Source organism: Schistocerca cancellata, chromosome 2 (assembly GCF_023864275.1).
Source record: "Schistocerca cancellata isolate TAMUIC-IGC-003103 chromosome 2, iqSchCanc2.1, whole genome shotgun sequence".
NCBI lineage: Eukaryota > Metazoa > Arthropoda > Insecta > Orthoptera > Acrididae > Schistocerca > Schistocerca cancellata.
In genome coordinates, this window is record NC_064627.1 from 1,088,036,649 (window position 1) to 1,088,062,171 (window position 25,523).

General features: G+C 43.5%; 1 protein-coding gene and 1 pseudogene across 1 annotated transcript in view; both read right to left on the minus strand.

Annotated features, from left to right (window-relative positions):
• LOC126161231 (adhesion G protein-coupled receptor E3-like) overlaps window positions 1-25,523 on the minus strand; it is a 140,727-nt gene that overhangs the window by 6,757 nt on the left and 108,447 nt on the right. Inside the window, exons 8-9 of the mRNA XM_049916973.1 lie at window positions 18,140-18,417; window positions 3,284-3,424 (exon numbers count right to left, since the gene is read on the minus strand). Coding sequence (XP_049772930.1) covers window positions 3,284-3,424; window positions 18,140-18,417 — 419 coding nt within the window. The remainder of the gene's footprint in view (window positions 1-3,283; window positions 3,425-18,139; window positions 18,418-25,523) is intronic.
• LOC126163502 (5S ribosomal RNA) lies at window positions 19,150-19,267 on the minus strand (annotated as a pseudogene).

A 25,523-nucleotide genomic window follows, 5' to 3' on the forward strand; every position in this document is an offset into this window, starting at 1 on the left:
AATGAAAAGAACTCACGACTAAGTCTTCTGCGGCGAGTAATAATATTAGATGATGTAGCCATAATTAATTTTCCCTCTGCAGCGGAGTGTGCTGATATGAAACTTCCTGGCAGATTGAAACTGTGTGCCGAACCGAGAGTCGAACTCGGGACCTTTGCCTTTCAATGGCAAGTGCTCATCCTCGGGGATTTCTACAGAACGAATTTTTCTCTCTTCAGCTCAGTTATTACAACAATCGCCCGCGAAATGCAAAGGGCCCGAGTTCGATTCTCGGTCTGTCACATAGGTTCAGTCTGCCAGGAAGTTTAATATAACAGGAGATAGTCGTTGTCCTTATAGACAGCTATACTCTGTTCGTCTATATTAAAATTTCCTATAAACAAAAGTACGCTCCGAGATGACTGCATAACTGTTCGCTCTGCCTTTCGTCATCGGCTGCATTCCTCAAGCATCTGGCGTCGTAAGACCACTGCAAGTGGGTCTTAATTCCGCGTTACGTATTTTAGTGTCACTCTAGTGCGAACGGAAGTCTAACCTACATGAATGCATCGAAAATCTTATTATTTCTGCTAATCATTTTGCTATATATTTAACTTAGGTAAATATTACATAAAAACTCACTGGTCAGTCGGTTTCGCTGAGCTTCACATTCATTAAACCAATCTTTAAAATTAATCGAAACTTGTTAAACATGCGATAGCTTTTCGGTGGGTGAGGAGGGGGGGAAGGGGAGGAGGCGAAGTTTTGGCGTGTCTGCAAGGGCGCAGGGTCTTCTCGGTACTGTTCTGAACGTGTTCGAATTTCGTGTTTCACTCGTCTCCGTGTACGAAACGAGTCTACTGCAGCGCCGCTGGAGAACCATTCAGGCACTGAGATTCACTTGCCACGAGTGACCATTTGTTTCTCCATGTGACATCGCCGGAATCACGTGTCTGCATGGAGGCGTCTGGTGGGCAGTTTGGCGTCAGTACATACACTGAAGGTGGATTCACAATAGGGGTCGAGAGAATGCTACAAACCAGAAAGGAACGTCACCGTCAAATGGTGGTGTGTTCACTCTAGATGAAATGTGAATATAATGTAACTTGCTTTGTCCAGTACTGAATGCTGAAGGAGCCGCCTGTTTCAAAAATTTGAGACCCTGGTAACAGAATTACGGACGTAATAATGACTCTAGAGTTTATTAATGACCTAAGCGAAGTTCATAATGGAGATGTTGCATTAGGTCATGTGTTAAATCGTCCAAATTGCTGAGTAGTGAAAGAATAAGCAAAGTGTCACCCAATCGTTTTACAACATCAACATATGATTGCATGAGAAGACATATATGGACAAACAATATGTGGTAGGAAATATATTTCACCTTTTTACTTCCATTTTTTTGTTCTGTTTTGTATTTAAATTCCAAAGAACGTTAATATTTACAGCACGCCAGCAACAGAGAACACACAAGGCACGCAAGATGAAGAAACCATAAATACCAAGAAAACATGACTCATCTAACATTTGACAACATACACAATAGGCAACATCATGAGAAAAGAATGTAAAAATGAAGCATGTAAAAATGAAGCATACTAACCAACAACACACAAAAGAAAAGATTAAAAATACCCAACACCACGATAGATAAATACAAGTAAGGAGGCATACGCCAGCTAACGTGTAAAGGCTGTGATTCTATATGCATTGGACAGACGTGTAGAAATTTCAGGATTAGACACTCAGAATATGTACAGCAATGAAAAGTGACTGCACTTTTGAGAACGCTATGCCTTGCAGCGCTGCGCCTTGCAGTTCCGTCCCCGCGTAGAGCGTTCTGTCTCATACGATTTCACGTAAACAACACTGAATCGCCAAAGAAACTGCTATAGACATAAGTATTCAAATACAGAGGTATGCAAACGGGCAGAATACGGCGCTGCGGTCGGCAAGGCCTATATAAGACAATAAGTGTTTGTCGCAGTTGTTAGGTCGGTTACTGGTGCTATAATGTCAACTTATCAAGATTTAAGTGAGTCTGAACGGAGTGTTACAGTCGGCGAACGAGCGATGGGACACAGCATCTCCGAGCTAGCGGTGAAGTGGGGATTTTCCCGTACGACCATATCAGGAATCCGGTAAAACATCAAATCTCCGATATCACTTCGCCTGGAGAAAGGTCCTGCAAAAACGGGACCAACGGCGGCTGAAGAGAATCGTTCAGGTTGATAGAAGTGCAACCCTTCCGCAAATTGCTGGAGATTTCAATGCTGGGCCATCATCAAGTGTCAGCGTGCGAACCATTCAACGAAACATCATCGATATGAGCTTTCGGAGCCGAAGGCCCACTTGTGTAACCTTGATGACAGCACGGTACAAAGGTTTATGCCTCGCCTGGGCCTGTCACACCGACTTGGACTGGTGATGAATGGAAAGATGTTGCCTCGTCGGACGAGTCTCGTTTCAAATTGTATCGAGCGGATGGACGTGTACGGTATCGAGACAAACTCATGAATCCATGGACCCTGCATATCAGTGGGGGACTGTTCAGGCTAATGGAGGTTCTCTAATGATGTTGGACTTGTGCAGTTGGATTAATAATGGACTCCTGATACCTCTAGATACCACTCTGATACGTGACACGTAAATAAGCATCCTGTCTGATCACCTGCATCAGTTCATGTCCATTGTGCATTATGACATACTTGGGCAATTCCAGCAGGACAATGCGACACACTCCACGTCCGGAATTGCTACAGAGTGGCTCCAGGAAAACTCTACTGAGTTGAAACACCTCCGCTGGCAACCACACTCCCCTGACATGAACATTAATGAGCAATTCTGGGATGGCTTGCAACGTGCTGTTCAGAAGAGATCTCCACCCCCTCTTACGAATTTATGAACAGCCCTGGAGGATTCAAGGTGTCAGTTCCCTCCAGCACTACTTCAGACTTTAGTCGAGTCCACGCCACGTCGTGCTGTGGCACTTCTCCGTGCTCACGGGGCCCTACATGATGTTATTCAGGTGTACCAGTTTGTTTGGCTCTTCAGTGTGTATTTGGTTGCGTCGCGCCGCGGTGCTCTCCTGCAGTGCAGTTCCTCTGAGTCCGAGTTAATCTTTAGGATTAAGAGCCGCGATACCGAAGGCCCGGTATAACAACATCAGGGAACAACCTTTATGTGCAACTTGTGACGTAGTCGCGTAGGTAGAGAGTGGTGACTCTCCAGCCCGTTCATCAGTTAGCCGACGGAGTGTATGAACGTGCTGCAGTGGGCCACCTGTGTCGGTAAGCATACTCACCCGTGCGGCGTGGCGGTGATGCAGAAGAGGTAGGCGAGCCACAGGGTCCTAGCGGGGGGTCCGAGCGCCCACGGCACGCCCAGCAGGAAGAACAGCATCACCGCCGTCATCAGCCGGCGTCGCAGCATCGACGGCCCGTGTCTGCGCACACACCCGTACACGTGAGAGCTTCACGTGACGTACAACCACCGGACTTACACATAGCTGCAAAGCACTGCGTCAACAGTCCATTAGTATCAGCAAAACGTAATCGACATGGACGTTGCGAAATTTGAAACCTCTCCTGGTGTAGAGATTGTTCCTTGAAAAATTTGGAAATTTGTGGTAAGTTCCTAAGGGACCAGATTGCTGAGGTCATCGGTCACTAGACTTACACACTACTTAATCAAAATTAAACTATACGCTAAGGATAGCACACACATCCATGCCCGAGGGAGGACTCGAACGTCCGGTGAAAGGAGCCGCGCGAACCGTGGCAACGCCCCCAGACCGCGCAGCTAGATTGTTCCGTGAAATTTCGAGTGAACTGCAGGATGTCTATATCTTGCTGCACGATATTTTTTCGCACAGTCTTCTCTCCAACTTCAGGTGTACGAGGTGTGTTTAAAAATAATAATAATAGAGGTAAAGGTGGATAAATGGGCCCCCACTTTGCTTTTTTTTATATAACACCTTTTATTTTTAGTATAATCACCTGAAATTAACATAAAACATTTCTCTAGTATGTCCTGCAAATAGTTACGACATGTTTTGGTTCAACTTTCTAATATTTAAAACAAAATTTTATTTTTCCTGATAGTCTGCATTTCGTTGCATCAAGAATCTGTGCTGGTAATATGGGCCCCAAGGTAGTTTGAAATAAAAATAAACAAAAATTTGAAAAAATAATTTTATTTCATTTTTGTGTATAATGAAAGAAAGATTCACTCTGAACATTGTTATTTAATCTACTGGTGGGATGATTTTCACAGCCTATGCCTAGTCTATTCACAATAGTCACACACATAAGCATCTTTCAGCTGCAGATAATGCACCAACTTGCCTTTTTCCCCTCAGGCCGATGACACGAGAAATTTTCCTTTGAACGACCCTAAGACCTGAGTCGTGTGCCAGCCGGGGTGATCCAGCGGTTCTAGGCGATACAGTCTGGAACCGCGCGACCGCTACGGTCGCAGGTTCGAATCCTGCCTCGGGCATGGATGTGTGTGATGTCCTTATGTTAGTTAGGTTTAAGTAGTTCTAAGTTCTAGGGGACTGATGACCTCAGCAGTTAAGTCCCATAGTGCTCAGAGCCATTTTTTGACTCGTCTACATTAAAAACTCTGTCCGCAGGATATTTGTAGTTACTGAACGCAGCTTCATGTAAACTGAAGAAATTGTCGACAGCTTGTTTATTAAACCTATTAGCACGTGAAATCGAAATTGCGGATGCCTTCAAAATAGACAGAATATTTTTGTGCCGTGACATAAAATGGTCAAACCAAGTTCGACCAGATACTTCGTCCTTTACAAATGGATGAGGGATTTTATTTCTTGTACAAAGCTGGTAGGCCATGCGCCTGACGTCATTTCTGGTAAGGCTGTAGAATTTGGATTCCATAATGAGAAGATATTTAAACAGTTCGTCCTCAAGTCCATGTGGTAAAACCGGTTGACGGCCCAGTTTAATATTAACTATTTCTTCGACCGGTTTATCGATTCGTGAAAATCTTTGGAGTGTAGAACGAGGGACAGAGTAGACTTTAACCGCTTTTTTCAACCCCATTTTTTTCTCTTTAATAGCTACAACAGAATTTGACATATTTGCTTTGTCAAACGATTGCCGTTTCGATTTTTTTGGTGGTACAAGATGTCTTCGAGGCATCTGAAACATAAAGAGTAGCAATATTTGTAAATGGTCCCATAAAATCTGATTGATTTTACGGGGCCCATAATACCAGCAGCAAAAGGCGCCCATATATCCACCCTCGACATCTTTGGAAAAACGATTTTGCCTACGGTTAGTTTGGTTCGCAACCGACGTTAATTAATGTAAAACGGCATCCCAACAACAAGCCAAATACGTACCTTAACTTAGTTTTAGTAATAACATGTTAGGAATTTGAGTTTTATCCAAATAAACACTAACCTTTCAAACTTTTGATGACAGCGAAAAAATTCACAGCACAACTACTCACAAACCATGACAGCTACTACGTCTGCACACTCTACAGTGAAGTTTGGCAACTAGTTCTAGAAGTTCATGTGCTTTCCGCTAGAATTCGTGGCCTGTACTTCCAAATATGTAGGGGGCCCATAATACCAGCAGAGGCCCATTTTTCCACCTTTGCCTCTAATAATAATAATAATAATTGCTGTCTCAGCTTCATTGCTTCTTGTACAACATTTTAAGCACTGTCCCCTTCAAAACAGTCCCCTTGTAACGAGTCATCCTCCTCTACCATTACCATTTTTATAGAAATTACTGATGCCATGTATACTATCAATTCTTGCATAGGTTAAAATTGTCTCATCTGTTTCACTAAAAGAATTCATATGATTTTGTGTACGATGTATTCCATTTCAGGCTAAAATGTATAAAAAGAAATTAATGTGAAACTTCCTGGCAGATTAAAACTGTGTGCCCGACCGAGACTCGAACTCGGGACCTTTGCCTTTCGCGGGCAGCGCACACTCCGCTGCAGAGTGAAAATCTCATTCTGGAAACATCCCCCAGGCTGTGGCTAAGCCATGTCTCCGCAATATCCTTTCTTTCAGGAGTGCTAGTTCTGCAAGGTTCGCAGGAGAGCTTCTGTAAAGTTTGGAAGGTAGGAGACGAGGTACTGGCAGAAGTACAGCGGTGAGTACCGGGCGTGAGTCGTGCTTCGGTATCTCAGTTGGTAGAGCACTTGCCCGCGAAAGGCAAAGGTCCCGAGTTCGAGTCTCGGTCGGGCACACAGTTTTAATCTGCCAGGAAGTTTCATATCAGCGCACACTCCGCTGCAGAGTGAAAATCTCATTCTAGAAATTAATGTGTTACAACCGATATTCACTAACAGTTAAAATTACTCTTCTTTTGAAAATATTTTAAATTACGAAAATATCTGGTATATTTAAAATTCATATTATTAATTACACAATCTAATGGAAATTATTAGAGTCATTTCTGGATTCAAATGGCTCTGAGCACTATGGGACTCAACTGCTGAGGTCATCAGTCCCCTAGAACTTAGAAATACTTAAACCTAACTAACCTAAGGACATCACACACATCCATTCCCGAGGCAGGATTCGAACCTGCGACCGTAGCGGTCGCGCGGTTCCAGACTGTAGCGCCTAGAACCACTCGGCCACTCCGGCCGGCCAATTCTGGATTAATTTATAAACTGATGATGAATTTCGTCGATGAGTCATCTTTTTTGTATTGCTTTGTAAACTCTTTTGCTTTGTAAACTCTTTTTCTCTGTAAACTCTTTTGCTTTGTAAAGTCTTTTGCTTTGCAAACTCTTTGAAACTATGAGTACCGCAGAATGTAAGTACTGGTGGGCGATGGAAACGCACATATTTTCCTAAACTTGTCAACAACAATGTAATTTGTGATTTGATAGAAGTGAAAATTGTTAAGTCGGTCTGATTTAGAAGAATGGGATAAAATAAAATTCAAGAATAATACAGACAAATGTTCAACAGTTATTTAGTCATCAAGAACCCAAGAAATCGAATTTTAGCTTTAAGAATGTTCCCCTAGACAAGACTTTGAGAAACCGACAACAACAACGAGATAATGAAGTAAAACGTTATTATTTTATTTATCTTACACCTCTCGAAACTTTTGAAAATAGTGAAGATACTAAGGCAGTGAATTTAATAGTGATGTGTGGAAGGGTAAGATTACACCCTCTACTGGCAATACACCATTACCACCGTTTCTTCCAGTTTCGGAACGCCTCCTTGAACACATTTTGTGTGATGGTGCGCAGGTTTCTCGTCGCGTTGTCCTGTCTCTCTTCTGTGGTTTGGAAACGACGTCCTTTCAACGTGGTTTTCAGTTTGGGAAACAGGAAAAAAGTCTGCCGGAGCTAGTGGAATGTGGTGTTTTGCTAGACAGCTGCAGACAAGAAGCGACGCGTGAGCTGACGGATTGTCATGCTGCAACATCAAACTATGGTTTTCCCATAATTCAGGCCTCTTCCTGCTCGCAGCATTCCTCATGCGCACTAGGATTCCCTGGTAGACTTCCTTGCTTAACATTTGACCACGAGGCACAAATTCGTGGTGGATAACGACTTTGTAGTCAAAAGTCGCAACCAAGATCACCTTGATCTCATGCGTGCTTTTTTTGCGCGAGGTGGCCTTTCGCCCACCCACTGCGACGACTGCATCTTCGTTTCAGCATCATAGCCGTACATGTACATCTCGTGGCCTGTTGTGATGCTCTTAAGAAACTTTTCATTGTCATCAACAGCGGCACACGGTTTCTCTCACATTTCAACACGGGTCTCTTTCTGATCTTCAATCAACAAACGTGGTACGAATTTTGCGCTGACAAGACGCACCTCAAGTTTTTCGCTCAAAATATGATGACATGATCCTACGCCGATGCCCATCTCCTCAGCAATTTCCCGAGCAATTAAACGACGATTTCCGCGAATTACACCTCGAACGTTTTCCCCATGGCCATCATCTGTTGATGTAAAAGTATGTCCAGACTTGGAATAGTCACAGACCGACATTCTGTTCTGCTGAAAATGTTTAAACCACTCGTAGCACTGCGTGCCACTCATACAGTACTCCCCGTATGCTTGGCTAAGCATTTGAAATGTCTCTGTGAAAGTTTTGCCAAGTTTGTAGCAGAATTTCACACACACACACGTCGTTCTCCGAGCTCCTTCATTGCAATAATCCAACGAGCGGGCTGTACACGTGCTTACTTCAGCGACTGTGGTTCGCTTGCAGATTGTCCGAGCGACACGAGTCAAATCTCACTTTGTTGTCTAAACCTACCGCTAGGTGTCCTCAGTAGCCGCACCGCGTTCTATCTGCTGGTTGGCGCACTATTTTAAACGTTCGGTTTCTGTTCGAACACACCTCGAATCCTGTCGAAAATACTCTGAGATTCCTTACTTAAAACCCCGCCGGCCTGTGTGTGATACAGTCAGCTGTCACTGCTCGAGCGCATACACTTCCACTGCAGGTCTATGCGCTACTCCGAGTCCCCTTCGTGGTGAAAAATCGCCCCATCGATATCAGATCGATTGTCTTCACACGATAAAATCGCAGAAAGACGCCGCGGGCTACGCAGCGAACCAAGTTACTCTAGTGCAGGATTTCGTGTAGTAACTGCAAATTGCCGTCCTGATTGATAAGAGCTTCGGACAGTCTTCTTTCCACTAATTTTCTCTACGTGTACAGCCTGAAGTCCGTTGCTGGCTTTTTTCTGTATATTCAGGCTAATCTCAGAAGTTACTGCAGAAATTTTGAACCCCTAGAGGGGGTAAAAACGGTGTCCTCTTAGGATCACTTTTTTGTCCACCTGTTTGTCTGTCTCTTTGTCTGTCCGAATGTTCAAAACCCTTATTCTCAGGAATTGGCACACGTATCGAGTTGAAATTTATGTCAGACATTAAGGTCTAGGTCAGTGCAGTCAAAAGATATGGCCATTTATGCGACGTATTACGATATTCGGAAACTCACTCATTAGAACCTACACGGTACTTCCTGTTGACCTAGAATCATGAAATTTGGCAAGAAGCAAGGCCTTACAGTAGAATCGAAATAAATAATCCTAAAATTTTTAATTATATCAGACGAAAAAATTGTCATTTGTCGTCAGACTGTCTGTCTAGCCGTTTGTTATGATCCGATTCCCTCAGGAATGGGTAGACGTATCAAACTGAAATTTATGCCACATACTAATGTTTATGCTCCCTTGGCTACATGTTTGCTTATGCAGGCAAAGGATACTGCCATTTAAGTCACATAATTTGATACTCGCTAGCTCCCTCATTAAAACTTATAGGGTACGTCCCCTTAACGTAGAATCGTGAAATTCGCCAAGAAGAAAAGTTCGACAGTGCAACTAAAGGAAAACAAATTAGACAATTGTTAATTTACAATTACATCACGTGAAAAACATATTTCTTTTGTCGTCTGTTATTTAGCTTTAAACTTGGAATTAAAATATTTACGAAAGTCTTGGAATCCCTGGGACTCATCTCTTGCCAGTATCAATGTCGATAACAGGCAAAAATCGTCGAGATTCTTGATTCCTAGATTGGATGAACTATTTGTATAGATAATTACGTTTGAACAGAATACTCAGGACGTCCAATTCGTCCTGACCAATTTTTGAAGAATAAGTAGGCCAGTTTACGAGGGCGGTTTGTGTATATAAATTAAAAACATCGTGCAGACTGCATGAACTATATGGTCAGTTAATCAACGGCTGTCGTAAAAAGGATGCCATTGCCATCTACCGGTGGACAGCAGAACTACTTGGACCCACAGCTCTGCACGGCCCGATACAGCCATGGCCAAACAGCACCTGCGAGCGCCTCATTTTGTTTGACGTACCAACAACAGAAGAAACAGTTTCTGGCGCAGTGCAGTCAGTTTGGACGCGACTTAACATATTCAGGTCTTATTATTTTGGCCATTTGAAATTGCTACATTTCATTCGCAGCAAGGAATAACCTGAAATGCAGAAACCGAAAACTACCAGCATTCCTCAGAAACGCTGGTGGGTTGGTAGTTTCTTAAAGAAAGACACACGTGAGGGTACTATCCTCTTCACACCTTAAAAATAGAGAATATTTCGAATTTTACAGAAGTTTGAAGGCGCATTTCGAAAAGAGCCAACAATTTCATACAGATTAAAACTGTGTGCCGGACCGAGAGTTCGAGTCTCGGTCCGGTACACAGTTTTAATCTGCCAGGAAGTTTCATATCAGCGCACACTCCGCTGTAGAGTGAAAATTTCATTCTAGAAATTTCATACAGTTTCTGCTCCTCTCAGATTTGCAACTGCAGTTCGCAGCCATAGTTCAGTGCACATTCTTTTATCAACAAACAGTGAGTTACTTAACATTGAAGTGTCGTAAGCAGTCGTTTGAGAAAAACTGCATAGCGAAAAAACACGTGAATCCAAAATCTGCTGTTTTTAATTTGTTATGTAAAAAGTAAAACGTTTTTCGAAAAGCTACCTCAGCATGGGTTGCAGCTTTGCTCTGTTTACATAAAGGAAGTTTTTTCAGAAGCGCAGAAGATGACAGCATTCAGCTTTCTGCTTTGCGAGACAGGGCGAATAAGTCTATCGCAAAGGTTCTGCAACAGAGAATTGCGGCAGTGTGCGTGAACAATGAATCAGTGCATACTACGTTTTACAAGTGGAATGCTGTCACAGACTATACACCTATATATGGTACTTTTTTTCTGTTTCACTTCCTCTTATTTTTGGCCCTCGGGCATGAGCCACTCAGACAGCCTCCAATACACGGTACGCTACAAATTCAAAGGCATAACCAACCACGCACGCATACATTCTTGATTCCCATAGAATATTTACAATGGCTGTAAACGTATTAATTAAACCGTGATGTTCTCCAGCATCGCTACGAGATGTCACTAGACATGCCAGTTAACTACGACAGGTTGCTCCTAAGAAGTTTCCTGGGGTCCGCTGCTTAGATCGTTTCACTTACATGAAACTGATGATGTGGTGTGCATACTGTAAGACCTTCAGTATACACACCATCAGATTATTTGACTTGTCGCTATAACGAAGTAGGCGAGTGTCAGCAATATGTCTCGTGGTCTTATCGTGGCGTGTTTATCTTCCGCCGTTATGTCAGACGATAGAAATGCCACTTGCACGCTTATAGTATCAGATTGATGGTGACCAACTTTAAACAGAACTTGATTAATTTTCACACATATTTATTAAAATAATAACAAGCATAAAATTACTTAACTTGGTTCTGGATGCTTTTTACAATTGACAGTCTGAAGTTGCTTTGGTATTGGAACGTTAATCTTATTCTCACATATATCTCTGATACTTGACAAAAGTGTCTATACATTTATCTTCATGGCTATGTACAGGAATATGGTAATCTTATTAGGCGCAGACAGAAACTTGACTATAGACTGGTACAGACAAATGTAGAACTCGTACAGACTGGTACAGACTAATGCAGACTGGTACAGACTGGTGCCGACAAATGCAGACTGACTAATCGGAGGTCTGTACACTCATTATAATACCTCGCGCGTTCTACGTTAGCAGCAATCTCATTGGCTGCGTTACATGTTAATACGCGGATCGGCGGAAGCAGAATTTGGTCCGTCTCTATGGCAGCGTCATCTCGTAGTGCGGAGACGGACGAGCGCTGCGCCTGCGCTGTTGTGCTTAGCGGGGCACGTTCTAGTGGGAAAGTTGTATACGCACTGACTACGCGGAACTATGTACACAACAGATGATATTCACTTTTCTGAATTTTATGCGTAACTGCACGAAGAGGCCCGTAAGGAGAACTCGGCCAGCCATAGATTCCTAGTGGTATCCGTGCGAAGCTGGGGCAGATAGCTACACTCCTGGAAATTGAAATAAGAACACCGTGAATTCATTGTCCCAGGAAGGGGAAACTTTATTGACACATTCCTGGGGTCAGATACATCACATGATCACACTGACAGAACCACAGGCACATAGACACAGGCAACAGAGCATGCACAATGTCGGCACTAGTACAGTGTATATCCACCTTTCGCAGCAATGCAGGCTGCTATTCTCCCATGGAGACGATCGTAGAGATGCTGGATGTAGTCCTGTGGAACGGCTTGCCATGCCATTTCCACCTGGCGCCTCAGTTGGACCAGCGTTCGTGCTGGACGTGCAGACCGCGTGAGACGACGCTTCATCCACTCCCAAACATGCTCAATGGGGGACAGATCCGGAGATCTTGCTGGCCAGGGTAGTTGACTTACACCTTCTAGAGCACGTTGGGTGGCACGGGATACATGCGGACGTGCATTGTCCTGTTGGAACAGCAAGTTCCCTTGCCGGTCTAGGAATGGTAGAACGATGGGTTCGATGACGGTTTGGATGTACCGTGCACTATTCAGTGTCCCCTCGACGATCACCAGTGGTGTACGGCCAGTGTAGGAGATCGCTCCCCACACCATGATGCCGGGTATTGGTCCTGTGTGCCTCGGTCGTATGCAGTCCTGATTGTGGCGCTCACCTGCACGGCGCCAAACACGCATACGACCATCATTGGCACCAAGGCAGAAGCGACTCTCATCGCTGAAGACGACACGTCTCCATTCGTCCCTCCATTCACGCCTGTCGCGACACCACTGGAGGCGCGCTGCACGATGTTGGGGCGTGAGCGGAAGACGGCCTAACGGTGTGCGGGACCGTAGCCCAGCTTCATGGAGACGGTTGCGAATGGTCCTCGCCGATACCCCAGGAGCAACAGTGTCCCTAATTTGCTGGGAAGTGGCGGTGCGGTCCCCTACGGCACTGCGTAGGATCCTACGGTCTTGGCGTGCATCCGTGCGTCGCTGCGGTCCGGTCCCAGGTCGACGGGCACGTGCACCTTTCGCCGACCACTGGCGACAACATCGATGTACTGTGGAGACCTCACGCCCCACGTGTTGAGTAATTCGGCGGTACGTCCTCCCGGCCTCCCGCATGCCCACTATACGCCCTCGCTCAAAGTCCGTCAACTGCACATACGGTTCACGTCCACGCTGTCGCGGCATGCTACCTGTGTTAAAGACTGCGATGGAGCTCCGTATGCCACGGCAAACTGGCTGACACTGACGGCGGCGGTGCACAAATGCTGAGCAGCTAGCGCCATTCGACGGCCAACACCGCGGTTCCTGGTGTGTCCGCTGTGCCGTGCGTGTGATCATTGCTTGTACAGCCCTCTCGCAGTGTCCGGAGCAAGTATGGTGGGTCTGACACACCGGTGTCAATGTGTTCTTTTTTCCATTTCCAGGAGTGTAGTTCATTGAAAATTTAGTCATAGAAGTTCGAACAATGGCCGAATTTTTGTTTCATCGTATTTCATCGAATGACCCGTAGAAATATAGCGTTCTGCGACAGAGGATATGCTGGCTTGGAAGAGGCGAGTATGCCGCTGGTGGTCTACGATGCGCTCCTGAATATTTCGCGTCTTTTCCCTACATATGATTTGCACTCACACGAAACCTTAAAAATACCTGCCTTGCGCAGCACTAAATGGTCTCCCACCGATCCCAAAGAAGCAGAGATTTTTTACGGTATACGAAAATCAGTTTAACCTTATGTTATCGTAACACTGTTTACTTTCGCGGAAACATTTGCAACATGTGGTCTATATTCTGTCGCGTTGATAGCCTCGTCCTCTTCCTTATTATGCAATTTGTACTTTTATAGCACTTTCTGTATCTACCGAGACGTACACTCACTGTTTAGGAACACAGTTTGTAGGTGTTCAAGTTCCTGTTTCAGGTTATAGGCATCTGAGGCGGTATGGGGTCGGTGGAACGTTCATTGTTTGGGTTGGGTTGCGTTGTTTGGGGGAAGAGACCAAACAGCGAGGTCATCTTTCTCATCGGATTATGGAAGGACAGTAAGGAAGTCGGCTGTGCCCTTTCACAGAAACCATCCCCACATATGCCTGGAGCGATTTAGGAAAATCACGGAAAACCTAAATCACGATGGCCGGACGCGGAATTGAACCGTCGTCCTCCCGAACGCGAGTCCAGTATGCTAACCACTGCACCACCTCTCTCGGTCGTTCATTGTTTCTTCCGAATGATGGCAGCCTGTAACCTGAATGAACTTTGGACATGCCGAATGTCATAGCATTAAAGCTTGTCATCACATCGAATGCAGAGTGACGACTGGATACGCTACGCATTAGCTGTTGGGGTCTTAAATAGGGGAACACAGTGTATTTTCGAAAGTACAGCTGATCATGGCCAGAACACTCTCCGTTGAAATATCGCGGCACCTAGTTACAGACATCCGACAACTCGTCTGACATTTCATGGCACGGCACGGACGTTGTAACCTGCGTGGCCAAGTATCCCGATTTAGGTGTGATTGTCCGATTTTTCTGTAGAAAACCCGACTCACGAGAATACTTATCAGGATACGTAAACATTCCGGTCACAAAGATAATATTTCACTTAATATAGTTTGCTCATTGTGCTAGCATTAATTTCGACTTGTGGAGGCTGTTCAAATAAAAAAAAAACTTTTAGTCTACAGGGAGGTAATGGTAACAAAAACGGATTCTACTAGCATTCAGTAACGAGTCAGAAGTCGACCAAAACAATTTCTTGTTGTTACTTTGCATTTTACAGCTCGCGAAACATTTCCAGAAATGGACTTGTCGTCAGACAGTGGAACTAATAAACTGCCAATGCTGAAAGAGAAGAAAAACATTAAATTAAAAACCATAACTATGAATGGCTTAATAATCACAAATATGATTATAATGGTCGCCGTGTTTAAGCCTTCCTCACGTTTTGATACGTCTCAAGCGGTGAAATTAAGTAAAAAAACGCAAAAGTTGTGCATCACACAGAAGCTCCGTTCATTGGTGGGCCCCGAAAAATCAAATGGAAGTTAAGTTCTTATTTTACGACTCCTGGAAAAATAAAGCAAGAAAAAATTATGGCTATGAAAGCATCGTTTGTGTTTCGTTCAGGTAGTCATAGTCCTATCACAGTCACAGCAGAAGGCACAGCAGTTTATCCTATAGATTCAAAAATTCGATGCATGATATTCATACGGATGCACAACTCCGACGAAAATGATTTCGTCAGTGGCATGTACGTCTCAAAAGCAGCTGAACGACTGTGTATCATTCTGTTTCTTTGATGCCGCCAAAGAAAGGCAGATTAAAACTTTTTTCGCTCATGTCGTACCAACAGTTTAACGACTGAATATAATGAAACAATAATGGTAGGGTATATATTTGAATTTTAGACTGGTATGTTTTAATTCTAGCTTCAGAGATGCCTCTTCCGAAAAATTCTGGACTTTATTCCATTTAGAAGTATCAGGCTCGTAAAAGATTCCGACCTTGTTCAGAAAAACAACCATATCCCTGGAGAGTGGCACACGTTTTGTAGCAGACGTCAACTGGCAGAAATCGATTAATTACCAGCAGAGGGAGAAACACGGAGAAAGCATTTTCTCTTCGAGCGCCCGGTCAGTCGAGGACGACTGTCTATCTGTCCTAATTAACACTTATACTGTGATCCTTGACCACCTATCTGCAGCCATCCAAAACCTATCCAGTGTGCAGCCAAGAAGAGATAGTTTTTATCGGGTGATTTATCGGGTGGCAGCCTGTAGCCGAAATTTTTCATTTGTGAGGAGTAAAAAAAGGAAACAAAATTCGTATTCCACACGGAAAATTGCATTAGAAGTGTCGAAAAATTATTTGTGCCTCATGTCAGATTTTATATTCTGTTTTGACAATGTTTAAATTATCTGGATGGAACAAAATACAGTTCGAAACTGGGAAGTGTCAAACAATGAGGCAGCAATCCAATACGTGCAGTCCTTGTGGAGGTGTTCATCACATAACAGGTATTAAATAATTAAACTTTAATTCCATTCGTAGACACATTGTGACATTTAAAGAAGACTGTTGACTGGAGGATGCTATGAAAGTATACATCTTCGCATCACATCCCAAATAAACACCACAGGTAATGAACCAGAGGACAAGGCAAGCCAGTCAAGCATCTCTGCATTTCTCAAGGCATTTGCTGTTTGAACTGCAGTGTGGGGCCTTGTATTACGCAGCTGGAATGCGCCATTCAGTAGCCTGATCATGAAGGGCACGAAAGCCGCGTTGAACAATCTTACCATGCACTGACGAAAATTTGGTCTGCCTTCAACAAACCCAAATCAGTCCAGTTGTCACGTCTAAAAGCTCCCCGCACCATGAGGCTTAAATGTCAGTTTGGTGCTGAATGCTCAGTGTGTTCACGATATAATACTTTCACATTCCATCTGTGTATGAAACTTTCATCGGTTTTACTATAGGAGAATCATACACAGTGCTTAGAAGCACTCTCAAGCAATTCTTAACAGGCATTTTTTTTAATAGAATGTAACAGTTCGTAACTGCAGGACTCTGATGTTACAGCCATGATTAAAATGTTGAGTAATTAAAGAAGTACTTAACTTTATGCTTATAACAACCTTACTGTATAACATTATATACATTCCTGTGGCGTAAGTATGTAAATCTCAACTAAATTTTACGTGATAACCTACAGCAAAGACTAATGGTTTCTGTAACATATGTACCTGTACTGAAACAAAACACATTGCTCTGTCATACAAACCGACAATTATAATTTTGTGTATGATGTAATATTGGATAGTCTGAGTAAAGTTGCAACATTTTTTTTATAACTTTATACAGTAAAATGGAAAAAATCATTACAACTGTTATGCCACAGAGTAGAAAAAGGGGAAGAAATTAAAATTTTTGCTAAGGACACACTAGCGCAGCCACAGGCGACACCAAGCAGAGGTGGTGACATAGGTACGCAACAGAAAGAAACAATTAACACTGTAAGTCAGTCGTGGATGTGAGCACACGTTGCTATATCGGCACCAATTGCCTGGAACAAGTTACACATTCAGTGGAACGCCCACTGAGAGAGACTGAGATATATTCATTAGCTCTTGTAATGTGGAGCAACAAGCAATACCTTAGTTGCAATAACGCCTATCAGTGATGTGACAGTGCAGTTAACAGCCTGTAACAAATTGTTACGGAAACACAGCGCAACGAGGACCGCTGCCAATCAGTGAAGAAGTATTCCGTGGTTTCAGAATACCTTCTCAGTTTTTTGGATACAAATAACTTATGTATAAAAAGAGGCAAATGTTTTTTTATTCTTGTGACAAATTTGCCGTTCGATAGTGGAACGGTAGAGAGACAGCTTGAAGGTGATTCATTGAACCCTCTGGCAGGCATTTTATTGTGAATAGCAGAATAATCATGTAGATGTAGATGTGAGATGTGGCACTTAGAAAATCTGCCATTTCCACTCTTCAGTTATTCAATGAGTCCAAAAGCTCTTGATGACAAACATCAGAGTCCTATCTGAGAAACCACTGTTGACAGGCAATATACCCAAAAAGTGTCCATACTGGACAAATAAAAAATAGAGAAAAGTTCAGACAGTGGTTTTAATGCTTGAGGCAATCCAAACAGTGTCCCTCCCCTCCTCCCCAACCATCTCACCCACATCATATTTGAGAACAATGCACAGAACACTGATACAACCACCTGAAACTGTCAGAAATGTCCTTCTTTGGAAGGTTCTTCGTACTACATTTCACATTCCTCGGTACTGGCAAACCATTAGAGGATCATTTTTCACTTTGTCGTTCAGTGGTAGATTCATATTAATAACACCAAGTCTCATCCCCTACGGTGATTTTTTCCAGAACACAACTTACTTGTATTTTATTTCAATCAAGCAACTGTTCTTGCATCGTTCTTTGGTTTTGGAGTCGTGGTGTGTGCGAAAAACTGTAACACTTTTCTCTTCTTCAAAACATTCTAGAGAATGTCTTGTACATTTAATTTAAAGATATTCAGTTTGTTCGTCCATTGCTATTTGTGACACGACAGTACTGACACACTACGAACTCATGTCCACTACTTAATGTTGCCTGCTCGCAACTGATTGGTCGAACGCAAACCTGTTGTTTACTGTTGTTAGTGGAAAGTTGCCACCATAGTTACTGCGTGGAAGTCGCTTATACGCTAGAAATAAAATCAGTCTCGGGACGTTTTGGACGGACAGTATATATGTGAACATGGTTGAGTGTCACCAGCATACCTGGAGGCAGCAGCAACGGATTTTGCCCGCCCGAAGGGGAAGAGAACGACGAAGAGCAGCCAGAAGAAGGCTGTGGCGCTGGCGAGGCAGCAGAGCGTGGAGGGCACCAGAACGGCCGTATAGAAGGCGGCGCCCTGAGGGAAGCAGAGCGCTCCAGCCGCAGAGTCCTCACGCAACTGGTAGCCCTGCGGCCCGAGTGCCGCCAGCGCCCCCAGCACCGGCACCAGCGGCATCAGCCATGCCGTCAGTGCGCAGACCAGCACCGTGTGAGGGTAAGCCTGCACAAAGGTCTAAGAGTTAACTTACCTCAAGGCTGTATACTGGGTCCTAAATTATTCTGATTATATTTCTGTATTCCTGAAAGTGAGGTAAGCAGTTACTGCCACACTGACAGTACACACGCTAGCATAATGTCGGGGTATGCCTACACAAAGGAGACTAGTTAGATTACCAGAAGGCTATATGCTGGGTCCTGTCACAGAGACCAGCATTATCAGCAAAATTGACAGTGTACATGCTAGTGACATGTGAGGGTACGTTTGCTTAGAGGTAAAAGAGTTAGCTTGCCGTAAGGCTGCACATTTGTTCCTAAATTTTCCATTTTATATCAGTCTATTGCTATCACAGAGACCAGCAGTAGCAACAGCAACACTCAGTGCACTCACTAGCACCATGTGTAGGTGTGCCTGAAGGGAGAGGGCGAGTTAGCTTACCACACTACTTGCTCCTAAATTCTCCACTGTCTACAAACCTATCTACTACACAGCGACCAAGGGTTGTAGCAATGCCAAAAGTGCACAACTATGTCCGAACAGGCATTGGAGGGCCCAACAGTACCGACCGCCCACCGTGTCATCCTCAGACCACAGGCGTTACTGGGTGAGGATATGGAGGGGCATGTGATCAGCACACCGCCCTCCTGGCCATATGTCAGTTTATGAGTCCGGATCCGCTACTTCTCAATCAAGTAGCTCCTCAGTTTCCCTTACAAGGGCTAAGTGCACCCCAAATGCCAACAGTGCTCGGCAGACCAGATGGTCACCCATCAAAGTGCTAACCCAGCCCAACAGCGCTTAACTTCGGTGATCTGACGGGAACTGGCGTTACCACTGCGGCAAAGCCGTTGGTAACAGTGCACAGACCACAACCAAATAAAGTTATGCCCACGCAAAGTGGACAAGGTATGCACCATTTTAGCTTATTCCAAGGATCAACCTTGGGCAGTAAACCGAGTGATTTCAGGTAATGGGAAGATTTCATGAAGCACTATTTTCGCGACCGTTGAAAATATGACGTTTCCACCAGTTCAAAGAGGAAAATATCTACAATGGCGTAAGAGGTACTTACAAGGGAATGGTCAGACTTGTCATGTCGAAACCTTTGTTGCTTTTTTTACCACTGTGAGTTAACATTGCAAGAAGTCTGTATGCAGAATTTTAGCTGCTGACATGACCTGGAAGTCTGTAAACAATTTTATGAAGTAAGACATTATTGTCGCATGGTTTCCACACTTATAACTGCCTCTTGTACAACCCTGACCTCTCTCGCTACGTTATACCAACGCCATCTATGGACAAGGTGGCGTTAGCTACGCGCCGCTCTCTAGCCACAGCAGTGAGAGAGCTGATTCCCCCAGTGAAAGCGATCGTATGATAATTAAACATTTCTTGACAAATATGGCTGATATGTTATCTACGACATTCTTTCCAAATAGCTATGAAATAGATACAAATAAATATACGGTTTAGAACACGTCCAAATTTTATTTCTTGTAATCACCGCAAAAATTCGAAATATGGATACAATGTTCAAAACATAGGTTTTTTGTGCACCGAGAACATACAAGCGAAGACGACATATGGCAGCCCCGCGAACCACAGACGTTGTTAGATGTCCGTAGACAAAACTGGGCTCGTGTAAGGAATGAATCAGGCCTAGTATCAGTATATTTCGAGGAGTGCCCCGCATATTTAATCAAATTCTGAAACCGTGGGGAGGAAAATTGATAATGTACTATTGATTGCAGCTTGAGAATATTGTCACGGTGATAGACAGGAAATTGCAGTGATCTGCACACAATAATTTTCTCTGTTAGTTTTCTGTAAAAGGCCTTCTCTTCCACTGACGGAAAAATTCTCTGTCTAAAGGTTGAATTACGTTCGTCGTGCCGGGTGGAATCTGAAATATCTCTACTTCTTTGTCAGGGTGGGCTCGAAATACAGCTTTTAATGATTCAGACCTTTTATGACCTGACCACGAATCTAGAAGGAGAAGAGATTTGTTCCCGCAGAACGGAAGAAAAGCATGACGCATGAGAAGTGTAACGTTTTAATTTCCCATTTTTCAAGACTTCGATGCGTCTACCACAAGATTGTTTGCGTAGAACATTGGAACATTGTTCTTTTGACACGTGGTCCAAAACGTCCAGTTGATTCTTGAAGACACACATATAGTTTAGGCAGCAATGAACCATCCAAACTAATTATGGGCATTATAGTGTATGAATCCTCCCCATGAACCATGGACCTTGCCGTTGGTGGGGAGGCTTGCGTGCCTCAGCGATACAGATGGCCGTACCGTAGGTGCAACCACAACGGAGGGGTATCTGTTGAGAGGCCAGACAAACATGTGGTTCCTGAAGAGGGGCAGCAGCCTTTTCAGTAGTTGCAGGGGCAACAGTCTGGATGATTGACTGATCTGGCCTTGTAACATTAACCAAAACGGCCTTGCTGTGCTGGTACTGCGAACGGCTGAAAGCAAGGGGAAACTACAGCCGTAATTTTTCCCGAGGACATGCAGCTCTACTGTATGATAAAATGATGATGGCGTCCTCTTGGCTAAAATATTCCGGAGGTAAAATAGTCCCCCATTCGGATCTCCGGGCGGGGACTACTCAAGAGGACGTCGTTATCAGGAGAAAGAAAACTGGCGTTCTACGGATCGGAGCGTGGAATGTCAGATCACTTAATCGGGCAGGTAGGTTAGAAAATTTAAAAAGGGAGATGGATAGGTTAAAGTTAGATATAGTGGGAATTAGTGAAGTTCGGTGGCAGGAGGAACAAGACTTTTGGTCAGGTGTTTACAGGGTTATAAATACAAAATCAAATAGGGGTAATGCAGGAGTAGGTTTAATAATGAATAAAAAAATAGGAGTGCGGGTTAGCTACTACAAACAGCATAGTGAACGCGTTATTGTGGCCAAGATAGACACAAAACCCATGCCTACTACAGTAGTACAAGTTTATATGCCAACTAGCTCTGCAGACGATGAAGAAATAGATGAAATGTATGACGAGATAAAAGAAATTATTCAGGTAGTGAAGGGAGACGAAAATTTAATAGTGATGGGTGACTGGAATTCGTCAGTAGGAAAAGGGAGAGAAGGAAACATAGTAGGTGTATATGGATTGGGGGGAAAGGAATGAAAGAGGAAGCCGCCTTGTAGAATTTTGCACAGAGCATAACTTAATCATAGCTAACACTTGGTTCAAGAATCATGAAAGGAGGCTGTATACATGGAAGAAGCCTGGAGATACTGACAGGTTTCAGATAGATTATATAATGGTAAGACAGAGATTTAGGAACCAGGTTTTGAATTGTAAGACATTTCCTGGGGCAGATGTAGATTCTGACCACAATCTATTGGTTATGAACTGCAGATTGAAACTGAAGAAACTGCAAAAAGGTGGGAATTTAAGGAGATGGGACCTGGATAAACTGAAAGAACCAGAGGTTGTAGAGAGTTTCAGGGAGAGCATTAGGGAACAATTGACAGGAATGGGGGAAAGAAATACAGTAGAAGAAGAATGGGTAGCTCTGAGGGATGAAGTGGTGAAGGCAGCAGACGATCAAGTAGGTAAAAAGACGCGGGCTGATAGAAATCCTTGGGTAACACAAGAAATATTGAATTTAATTGATGAAAGGAGAAAATATAAAAATGCAGTAAATGAAGCAGGCAAAAAGGAATACAAACGTCTCAAAAATGAAATCGACAGGAAGTGCAAAATGGCTAAGCAGGGATGACTAGAGGACAAATGTAAGGATGTAGAGGCTTGTCTCACTAAGGGTAAGATAGATACTGCCTACAGGAAAATTAAAGAGACCTTTGGAGAGAAGAGAACCACTTGTATGAACATCAAGAGCTCAGATGGCAACCCAGTTCTAAGCAAAGAAGGGAAAGCAGAAAGGTGGAAGGAGTATATAGAGGGTTTATACAAGGGCGATGTACTTGAGGACAATATTATGGAAATGGAAGAGGATGTAGATGAAGATGAAATGGGAGATAAGATACTGCGTGAAGAGTTTGACAGAGCACTGAAAGACCTGAGTCAAAACAAGGCCCCGGGAGTAGACAACATTCCATTAGAACTACTGATGGCCTCAGGAGAGCCAGTCATTACAAAACTCTACCATCTGGTGAGCACGATGTATGAGACAGGCGAAATACCCTCAGACTTTAAGAAGAATATAATAATTCCAATCCCAAAGAAAGCAGGTGTTGACAGATGTGAAAGTTACCGAACTATCAGTTTAATAAGTCACAGCTGCAAAATACTAACGCGAATTCTTTACAGACGAATGGAAAAACTGGTAGAAGCCGACCTCGGGGAAGATCAGTTTCGATTCCGTGGAAATGTTGGAACACGTGAGGCAATACTGACCTTACGACTTATCTTAAGAAAAGGCAAACCTACGTTTCTAGCATTTGTAGACTTGGAGAAAGCTTTTGACAATGTTGACTGGAATACTCTCTTTCAAATTCTGAAGGTGGCAGGGGTAAAATACAGGGAGCGAAAGGCTATTTACAATTTGTACAGAAACCAGATGGCAGTTATAAGAGTCGAGGGGCATGAAAGGGAAGCAGTGATTGGGAAAGGAGTGAGACAGGGTTGTAGCCTCTCCCCGAAGTTATTCAATCTGTATATTGAGCAAGCAGTAAAGGAAACAAAAGAAATATTCGGCGTAGGTATTAAAATTCATGGAGAAGAAGTAAAAACTTTGAGGTTCGCCGATGACATTGTAATTCTGTCAGAGACAGCAAAGGACTTGGAAGAGCAGTTGAATGGAATGGACAGTGTCTTGAAAGGAGGATATAAGATGAACATCAACAAAAGCAAAACGAGGATAATGGAATGTAGTCAAATTAAGTCGGGTGATGCTGAGGGAATTAGATTAGGAAATGAGACACTTAAAGTAGTAAAGGAGTTTTGCTATTTAGGGAGTAAAATAACCGATGATGGTCGAAGTAGAGAGGGTATAAAATGTAGACTGGCAATGGCAAGGAAAGCGTTTCTCAAGAAGAGAAATTTGTTAACATCGAATATAGATTTAGGTGTCAGGAAGTCGTTTCTGAAAGTATTTGTATGGAGTGTAGCCATGTATGGAAGTGAGACATGGACGATAACTAGTTTGGACAAGAAGAGAATAGAAGCTTTCGAAATGTGGTGCTACAGAAGAATGCTGAAGATAAGGTGGGTAGATCACGTCACTAATGAGGAGGTATTGAATAGGATTGGGGAGAAGATAAGTTTGTGGCACAACTTGACTAGAAGAAGGGATCGGTTGGTAGGACATGTTCTGAGGCATCGAGGGATCACAAATTTAGCATTGGAGGGCAGCGTGGAGGGTAAAAATCGTAGAGGGAGACCAAGAGATCAATACACTAAGCAGATTCAGAAGGATGTAGGTTGCAGTAGGTACTGGGAGATGAAGAAGCTTGCACAGGGTAGAGTAGCATGGAGAGCTGCATCAAACCAGTCTCAGGACTGAAGACCACAACACAACAGTGTATGAATAGGTGAGTGCAGTCCGTGGACTGCGCAATCGCCTCAATATGTTTTTCCCCTTTGAATGACAGTGTTCTTTTCGCACGCATTTCTTTTTGAAAACCTGACTGATCTGCATTGTACACGTACGATTCACTAAAACTAGCGATCTTATTTTTTGCATTCGTAAGAAAAGCTTCTATCATTTGGATTTGTGTCACTTCATTTTCCGACCTGTTTCTCGATACAAATTTTGTTATTTTTATTGCCAAAATTTTATGTGATCTTTTGAAGCGACTAATCCAACTTTGAGAAGCTGTAAATTCTTTAGCGCCTATCGCGTTGGCAATCTCTAACGCCCAATCACGGAAAGTTGTATCGCTGACACTAAATGACTGTTGTCTGGCATCGGTAAATAGCTCAAAAAGTCGCGCATTTATCTCCGTAGCAATTTCCAGTCGACTCTTACGTCGTCCAGCGACTTCCTTTTTCCATCTATACAATTCACGTTCAGAACGGACAAAGCGATACTTATTTTGAACAGTACTGACACGTAGGCGTTTCTTACCACTTTTGTTCAACCAATACGTCACCGCTTTTTCTTTGTCTGATAAGGTAATTGTAGTTGCTGGTGTTACTTTCGGAGATAATTGATGATGGTACGTGGCACTATCACTCGAAGAGTCTTCATGAGTGCAACTTTCGTCGGTGTCTTTGCCTTCTGTAGATTCACAGTCTGCAATATCGAGTGTTTCAGTTGTTTCTAGCCACATGTCTGCGCCATTTACATGCTCGTCTAGAAGTTTAACAACCATGTCGCACAACACATAGTCTTCCGCGCGTTTTCGCTTGATTGCTTCATTTGGCGTCTGTGGTATATCTCCATGGCAAGCAACAAAACATTTACAGGGTTCGCCATCACCTGTGAGGGGAGATTGAATGTTCACCGTAAAGTGGCTTGCGGAGTATAGATGAACATGTACAGAACACTTTCACATCTCTAACCAGTTTCCGGACGGTACGTTTCGAAATACGTACCAGAAATTAAAAGGACGTGCATGCCACAGAAACGAATATTCGTTTCCCCTTTCCACCAAAACCTTGCAGCGATATTCCTCTTTAGTGAACGCCGCGATAAGACGGCCGCACTTCCCGACCATGCGCAGAATGCTCGCGACTCGCCGTTTCCAGGGGTGGCCAGCCGTCACTGCAAGCGCCAAGCAGAAAACACAGCCATGTTCGTGATTTTTTTATGTGACTTCCAGTTCATGTCAGCAGCTACAATTTTGCACACGGACCTTTTGTACAGTTAAATAACAGTGCTAAAAAAAGCAATACATGTTTCGGCATGACAAGTCTGACCATTCCCTTGTTAGTGTAAGCTACAAATAAAGTGTAATACAAGTGATAGTCATTTAGTTTTCATTATCTCCTTGAAAAGTAAAGTAACCTAGTTATTTTTTCTTTGTTCACAGGCGCTTGTCTCCATTCATGATGGACTTCAAAATCGTCACTCCACAGTATCATCATCGTAATGGCACTTCCCCGTTAATGAAGTGGAGGTGGCACTGTTGTAATGCGTAGAGATACATTAACCAATATAAAGAATCCAGAAGGCC